General features: G+C 37.0%; 1 protein-coding gene across 1 annotated transcript; it reads left to right on the top strand.

The window, feature by feature from the left end:
- Nucleotides 1-4,598: 4,598 nt before the first annotated feature.
- LOC121797229 (calmodulin-binding protein 60 C-like) lies at nucleotides 4,599-7,930 on the top strand. Its single transcript, XM_042195985.1, has 7 exons — nucleotides 4,599-5,210; nucleotides 5,302-5,377; nucleotides 5,792-5,832; nucleotides 5,942-6,447; nucleotides 6,550-6,710; nucleotides 6,791-6,982; nucleotides 7,068-7,930. Exons 1-7 carry the CDS (start codon nucleotides 5,131-5,133, stop codon nucleotides 7,626-7,628), a joined length of 1,617 nt encoding a protein of 538 aa, XP_042051919.1. The 5' UTR covers nucleotides 4,599-5,130; the 3' UTR covers nucleotides 7,629-7,930.
- Nucleotides 7,931-8,979: the final 1,049 nt, after the last annotated feature.

Genomic DNA, 8,979 nt, shown 5'->3' on the forward strand with positions numbered 1-8,979 from the left:
ACCCAATTTACCCATAAGTTGACATGACCCAAATATTCGTTTAGTATGACCCAAAGAATGGATGATGTTTGGGTTATTGTTTGTGTATTCTTCGGCCGTATTAATATTGGGTTTTTTAATATGTCAAAAACACGAGAATAATCGTGTATTTTACTTCAGTTTGTTTGATACGAACATTTCAATCAGATTTGTATGACGCATTCTGGTACTCTTTAATGTTATATAATGACCCAAATGTTTATTTATTATGACACAAATTAACCATGCGATGCTATGACCCAAATATTCATTTATTATGACCCAATGTATGAATTCTCACATACTATTATTTTTTTACGTGATTATGCTCATAATGACTCTTACATGCATATATTATGACATGAACTGCTAATTTACATAATCAATTTTTTCTCACAAGTTGCTTAGTTACTGTACAAAGATTCCCACAACAAATTAATAATTTTATTTTTATCTTTTTTGCTCAAAATGACTCTAACATGTATGAAGTATGACATAGAGTCATCTTATACTGTGTTTTTACTTTTCAGAAGAGATCAAACAACCATCATAATTTACCTTGGTCATAGAGTCAGAAAAATAATTCATATAAAAATCTAATTTGAAGAAACAATAAAATCCAATGTCATTTTAAAGTATCACCCATTGATGAAATAAAATGTTTGAAAATCCTTATGTTAAATACGCACATAATTATATCAATGAAACATACTTTAAATCCAAAATTTATGACATGGCCATTACAGAAGCTCTGTAGCTTGCTATCATCTTTTTAACGTCGATCTTCATTTTCTTGTTGTCCATTGCATAATGTTTGGCTGTCGATGTTTTATTGGAAAGGGAGCTGTGATTATTTTCGGTCAACTTCAACACAATAGTTTTTAGCTCTTAAATAGTGAAGCGCACCCTTATATGTAGTCGACAGTCCACAATTCCAATGGTCTTCTCTCACCCATGTTGACTTCCCTCTGAGAAAATAAACACTGCAGTCACTTATGACATAAAAGTGATACAAACATGACCTAATTCATATATTTCACTTATGGCATAAAAGTGATACAAACATGACCTAATTCATATATTGCTACTACATAACCCGTAAAACTATTCCAATGCTAATCAGTGACCATTACAATTATTTTAGGTGATTCCAAATTGAATGCAACTTATAGAAACAATAACAATTTGTAAACATGACACAAAACTGTTACGTATATGACCTAATACGTTTCTTGTATATGAAATGAAATTCTGAGAGACATTCTTAGTTTTTTCTGGAAATCTATTACCTTTTAAAGCATTGGATCCATCAATTGTGGTAGCCTTAGTAGACTCCTTTCCAATTTCTGGTGTTGCCATTTCGTTTTCGATTGTGCTGTAGATTAAATGCCAACAGTTATTAATAAAAATTATTTTTCCAAGAAATTTAACTAAACCCACATTTAAGGTCATGTTACCTATTTCCAACAAAAAATATTAAAGTTCAGTTCACATTTCTCCATTACTAAAAAAGACATCTCGGTAAGTACATTTTTCAGGAGCATTCATATTTGCTTAGGCCTTGCCTTTGCCATCAATGATTCCCTCTGAATTGTTCTTCAAAGTTCGCCAACCAGATTGAGCGGCTATTCGAAACACAACCAAGGTTAGAAAATTAGGGCAAATTTAAAAATCCAAACAATCGACACCGAAATGACCCAAATATAGGCGGCCAAATACCATTTTTCGGAGGTTGGTTTTGTGCATCTTTCTTGCTCACCTTTATCCTTTCATAAACTTGTGGATAGCGAATAAAAATGCCAGAAATCGTGAATCAATTTTGACTCAAAAAATAAAAATAGAAGTTATTAGAAAGTTTTATTAACCTTTACCGTCCACGATCCCTGCTCCGGTAGAGCGAGTGGTCGTCGACGCTAAAGAAGCGTCGCTGTTGAGAGATATCGTCGATTTCGCTGAAGCGAGTGAAATAAATTACTAGGGTTTTTTGGTTTAGGAGTGAATGATTTTGTGTTGTTTGCTTTGAAGAAATGATAAACCTTTTCTCTCTCTCACCTAATATCTAGCGTAGGAAATGAAAATGCATTTTGAGTCAATATTAATAAATCCCATAAAATCCGCCCACTAAAACGGTAGCTGACGGTTCCACTTATTTGTTGTACCGAAAATGCCCTCCTTATGACCGAAATTTCGTTTGTCATGACACAAACAAAATGAATTATACAATAAATCGTGGCCCTTAATTACTAAATCTGATGGTTGATATTTGGGATGTATGTTGTTACTAAATCAAAACCCTATATATATATATAAGAGTGACCACAATAAGGCGGACACCCCAATAGCCCCGCCCCAGTTTTTGTCCATAGCCCCAGTTTTTTTGTCCATTGCCCCAAAATTTTATTTCCGCCCACTATGGTGGACACTTCCAATAGCCCCCAAATTTTATAATCAATTTTCATTTTAAAATATTTTTAGTTTTAATCAGGTATAATTAAAATCATCGGAGTGTAAATAATTAGAAAACGAGGTAATCGGGGCTGAATATTCGTTGTATTGCAAACGGGTAAAATTATACAACGAATAATTAAACTAAAATACAACTAAAAACTCCGCCACCGTCTACTCAGTGTCGGAGTCGGCTTCCTCGCCGATCGCCGCCCGCTATGGGAGGCGTGGCTATAGCCTCGGCGCACAGGGGAGCAGCCGCGTCCTCGCCCCCCCGTCGTCCGTCGCCCACCGCCCCAGATTCGTCGTCCGCCCCGTGGGCGGACACCTCCGCCACTATGGACCGCCCCGAGCTAGCCGCGCCTAACCATTGTGGTTGCTCTAATCAACACTTGATTCTTAATTTTGGGTAATCTATGAATTATATATCTCACCTCAAATTTGAATCATAAATATTGATACTAAAACGTGGAACTTGAATCATTAATCCATACCCAACATCATATCTGATGTGGTAGTGCACTTTATGGGTTCATAAATTATCTTGTTCCTAGATATCAAAATTGTATAAACCCTTTTTGTTAAGCGTTGTGTATTATTGTGTTTACTAGTTAAAGAAAATTATAGTAAATGCAATGTTCTCATTGACCCAAAAAGTCTACCTCTAAACACGCCTTCATTTTAAATCTTATAATTGTGAACTTTTAGTATTTTAATATTGTACCATACACATTGGAAATAAAGATAAATCACGTATAATAGATGCAAACAAAAATTCATCCCTACGTGGAATATAAAATTAACAAATTAGTGTCCACAAATAGTAAAAGAAAATCAGAGTCGAAGCTGGAAAACATCGAGGCCCCATGCCCCCATTATTGTCGGTAACTCAGCAAAATTGTCATTCGATGGTTTAAAATGGATTTCAAATTATTGCACATCGAAATGTCTAGGAATATTCGTTTGAATGTTTATTTGATAGGTATTGATGTTTGGTCGGCTTCTTTAGATTTGAGCTTTTGTTTTACTATACAAAATAAGCCGACTATAACATAATTAAATCGTAAAAATTAAATTTGTGTGTGTGTGTGTGTGCATTTAGTCTGCGTGCCTGCCATTCGAGTTCACGACTCATGTCAAAGTAAATTTCATAAATTAAATAGATTCTTTAAAATCCAATTAAAGGAAATTACTATTTTCACCTTGAAAATGACTTGGTATTAGTTTGTTTAAAACTTTTTTCTGATTAAATAAACTATTTATCATTATCACTATTGACTCTTTGAAAGGTAACTGTCTAAGCATATACTGTATACAATAATTATTATCAATAAATCACAAATAATATGGCGTTCACTATCTTAATGTGTTTTCCAACACAAAGAGTTATTGGAGTATATATCTAATTAACTTTATTTTAGAGAACTTATAAGATACTCAGAGAATTTGTAAATATAATGTTACGAGGATTCATAAGTCGTGGTGCATGTTTGAATAATTTATTTGATACTCCACTAAAAACAACTTTATAAGCGAGAGAAATAAAAACCTAGTAAAATAATGAAAAAGCATAAGAAGCTAAAGGTACTATATATATTAAAAATAATACTCAGTATTTTGACCTTTGAAGCGTAGCTCTATTTACGCTCTGATCTATACAAAGTCTTTATTGTGATCTGTGACACTATTTATTTTACTTAATTAGACAAAATTCAATGGTAAATATTGGCCTTGATTGTTATTCTACTCCTATCTTTCGCCTATAATTTTTTGTACAAAATATGCAATTTGGTGTTGGAATTTGATTCTTTTGTAATGACTTAAAAAGGAGTAGAGTTCAAACTTACTAAACCAGTCTAAAATGAAAAAGTTGGTCTTGGAATTTGATTCGTTCAAAATAACGTAATAACAGAAGCTTGAATTTTTTGAAGCATGGATTGAAGCTTTAATTTAATCGAGTTCAATGCAAAATGCGAGGCGTGGTAAATGCCTAACAACCTAGCCAGACCGGATTTGAGAACCGGAAACCGGTCCGCGACGACTTCAGTTTAAGCAAGTCTCCGCGATGCCGATTTAATTCGCGTATTTCCTCTTTTAGGTTTTTACCGCGGACTGAATGCAGCAGCTTCCACCCACCTTCTTCCTCATGCTCCTCAACATCAACATCAAAATCTCCCACCTAGTCAGCACATCCGTGTTTATTTTTCCATTCCCTCTCTCTCTCTCTCTTTAAGCTCTACCAGTGTATGCCCCTTTTAAAGTAAGCCTATCGTCGCTTTTCGCAATAATAAATGCTTTTGATTTGTACTTTCTCACTCCACGCGGTTATTTCCGTTCGTTTTGAATAGTTGTTATCACTCTCTACACGCTACATTTGGCATTCTTATACCATCTATATAAATCGCATCACCAACGCCCATCCTCTACATCGGAATTGTGGGCTAATCCTTTTTAAATTATTGAATTTGGTGTAAATGTGCTTGACTTTTGCGTTGATGAAGCTTCGTGTGAGTTTCCACTGAATTCAATCGCGGTTTGCACCTCTATTTAAACAAACTGAAGGCTGACGGTTTGAGCTGCTACCTGCCTCGAACAATTTTCATTCTCTATCGCCCAATATACTGTAGTTGGTGAGCTGACTAGTTAGAATCGAATCGTAGCCTTTTGATGGTTCAGAAACGGCAGCACAGGCAGGGCGACGAGGAAGGTTCTCGACTTCCGAATAAACGCCATCATTTCACATCCGCGTAATTCATTCTTTCTTTTGCTATGTTGTTTCGTGGTATTCATTTTTGGTAGCTAATTCTTAATTTTTTTTCTTGGATTTGTTTTGTGCAGTTTGTTGAAAGGGCTGAATCATGGCCGGACTGCTCAAGAACATGTGTCCTGCTTGGAGCCTATTATCAGAAAAATGGTATTTTTACTTCTATTTTGCCTGTTTTCAGATCTTCAACTTTTCATTTTTATTCTAATGAATTCTCTGTGTGTGTATCCATTTTATTATTTTTTTGCTACTGCTATGTGTATTATCCGTTCCTCTGTTTATCAGTACATTATGGTTTGCATTTGGTGAAGGCTTGTTTTATGCTCTACTAGTTTGTTGCAATTTCCTCTTTATATTTGTTTAGGTGAACATGGATCTGATTTGACTTGATGTCTAAATCATGTTTACCCAACTGTGGATGATAGATATATGGAGTATAACTTTTCCAAGCAGTGGGTATATTGTGATTTATTTTCCCTGTTTGATTCTTAATATAGATTTGTATTATCATAGAGATCTGTAATATGACCTGATAAATATGTTATTATGAATTCCTCTTGATAGGTTCAAGAATCAGTGGATCAAGCACTCAACCGGTTTATGAGGTGAGTTTGATTTTGTTATTTTTTGTGGGTAATACATTATGAATGACTTGTCTCTATGCTATATATATTTTTATGACTTGTTTTGATATTTGAATGTTTTCTACAACAGTGTTTCATATAGGCCCTCATACCATCGAGTGGAATGCCCGGTCGTAACAAGGAGTTTACAGCTCCAATTTCATAGCAACTTGCCTGAAACCCTTTTTACAGGCAACAGGCTTCTGTCTGAGGATAGAAGTCCCATCAAAGTTGTCCTGTATGATTCTGCTTCAAGACAGATAATGTCGTGGAGCCCCCTCTCATCTGCAAAAGTCGAAATCATCGTTCTTGATGGTGACTTCACGCCTGATGACCGAGAGGATTGGATGAAGCAGGAGTTTGACAGCAAACAAGTTAAAAACCGAGAAGGGAAAAGGCCATTGGTGGCTGGGGAGGCGACAGTTACTCTCAACGATGGTGTTGGGTATATTGGCGAGTTGAGCTTTACGGATAACTCAAAATGGAGTAGAACTGGGAAATTCCGGTTGGGGGCAAAAGTGCTGACAAACTGTGATGATATAAGCATCAGAGAAGCGGTGAGCAACGCCTTCAGAGTTAAAGATCATCGTGGAGAGTGTAAGTGTTCTTGTGAATTATATTAGCATTAAGCTGTTTTATTTGCAGATCTTATAACACAAAGAAAAGAGTTTTGTACTGACAGATTATCTGTTTTATCAGCTTACCAGAAGCTTTACCCCCCGGCTTTGGGAGATGAAGTATGGCGTCTCGAGAAAATAGCTAAGGATGGTAAGTCACATAAGAAGCTGGAGGAATCTGGGATATTAACTGTCCGAGATTTTTTGAGGCATTGGGCCAGAGACCAGTCCAGAGTACGCTCTGTAAGTGACGTCTCTTGATCTGAATTCGTGAGATATATAAACCAAATACTGTTTCTTTGCTAAACATATTCTCCATGTAGATACTTAAGGTCTCGAACAAGACATGGGAGACGATCATGAGGCATGCCTATACGTGTAACCAAGGTGAAGAGAGGAGCACGTACAGGACTGCACAGGGGTTGCTGTTTTTCGACTCCATAGATAGGTTTGTTGGCGTGATTCTTGATGGAGAAAACTACCGTCCTGTCAATACTCTCAATGGTTTCCAAATGGTTGGTATCTTACGACAAAATATATTTTCCTACTACATTTTGATATACATGGCTGAAAACTAATGTAGCTTGCTTGTGTTGGCAGAGGCTGGTGGAAGATCTCAAACAGCAAGCATATAACAATTTAGACAAGTGGGTCCCAGAGTCTGTTGCTGGCTTCCCGATGCTTCTGGGAAACGCAGCACCTGAGAGTTTTACAAATCCTAACTTGGATCTCCATGGAATGGATGTGAGTGGTGGTATGTATGAGTTCGGGGAGAGTTCACAGTGTGCACAAGGGTTCAATGCGACGTTCAGAAACAGCTTTGCCATGAGTGATCCTCTAACTCATGGATTCTGCATTGACGGGAATGAGAGATGGGGCTCGGAAGGTGAGTACGTGGGGATGGGCCTGCCAACTGATGAGCTGCCAGTGTTTCAAGTGGAGTCGTCACAATGGCAGGGGAATGGGCAGTATTTTGATCCCATGAATCATGCGATTGGGGTGATTTCCTCGGATTCCAGCCTCCTCATCCCCAGGAGTGGGAGTGGGAGTGGGAGCCCGAAAACGCGGTGGTGCAAGGTGCTGGCAGTGGTGAAGTGGCGGATACTGGTGAGGCGCAATGTGGCGGCGAGGAAGTGCAAGATGTTCTACAGCTATATGTAATGTAGGTGAGATTTAGCAAAGCGAGCGAAAGAGCTTAGCTTATGAGTATGTATAGGCATAGTTGGTGTTGTAAGTTGTAAGGTTAGTGTAAGTTAAGGTGATAATTATGTGCAGCGCCCGCCCGGTGAAGATGCAGCTGCCCAAGATTGATAGCAGCTGCCCTTTGTAAAGCTTCCTGGGACCTGCCTGCCTTCTTTTATTTCTTTTTTCTTTTATTTCTTTTGTCGTGCCGTCATCTTCTCCTCACTTTCAAGATTGTTTGTATATAGTGCAAATGAATGAAATGTTCGTTTCTTCTCAAATCTACATTTTCTCCCCTTTGGAATTTTTTTAATGTAATATTTTACTCGTTTCATCTAAAATCTATTTTCTCCTTTAAGAATATTTTTATTTTCAATTAAATTTTAGTAATAGTAGAAGTAGGCTTATCTATATTATTTTCTCTTACTTTAATTTTCGTTCACTTAAACTATTTATTATTATTATTTTTTTAAAACAAGGGCAGAAAATGAAATGACGAATGAAGTAAGGAGCAGTATTTATTAAGATGGCACGAAGTTAAAGGACATTGATCTCTACATTACCTCATTCTCCAACAATTTAGAAGCGACCGTCATTCAACATCTTCATCACGAATGCACTGCGACAGAGATGAAATTTACTGACTTGGAAAGATGTCATTTCCGCTATGTAATTTTATATTTCCTCCCTTCCATATTAATAAACATTTTTTCCATTTTGAGCATTAGAGCATTCACGTCCGTGCTCTTGCCAGCGAGCACGGATGTGGGCCCGGCCCCACTTTTTCTGTCTGCTCTTAGGCAAGAGCACAACACCCACATCCGTGCTCTTCCGTAAGGACGAGCACAAGGGTTCCACCATTCTATTATTCAATTTAAATAAAAACATTTCCACAAAATTAAAATTCATTAAAAATACCCGAAATAATATTACAAATTACAATAAAATTAAAAATTACATAATTAAATTCCTAAAAAATAAAAATTACATAATTAAAATCCTAAAAAATATAAATTAAATAATTAAAATCCTAAAAAATGAAAATTACATAATTAAACTACTTAAAATAAAAATTACATAATTTAAGCATAAAAATGCCCCCGGTGAAGACTAATCATCATCCGGCAATACCCCCAACGTTCTTTGGAGATCCCGTATCATCGTCACATGCGATCGAAGTTGCTCGGGGTTCATATTTGACATATCAGCCAAAACCCCCCACAACGAGTTGATGGGGGGTTGACGTGGCACACAGGGAGCGGGAGCGGGAGCGGGAGCGAGAGCGGGTTCGGGATCGGGATCGGGGGCGGATGGAGTCGCGGCGCGACGG

This window comes from Salvia splendens, chromosome 3, assembly GCF_004379255.2.
Source record: "Salvia splendens isolate huo1 chromosome 3, SspV2, whole genome shotgun sequence".
Lineage (NCBI taxonomy): Eukaryota > Viridiplantae > Streptophyta > Magnoliopsida > Lamiales > Lamiaceae > Salvia > Salvia splendens.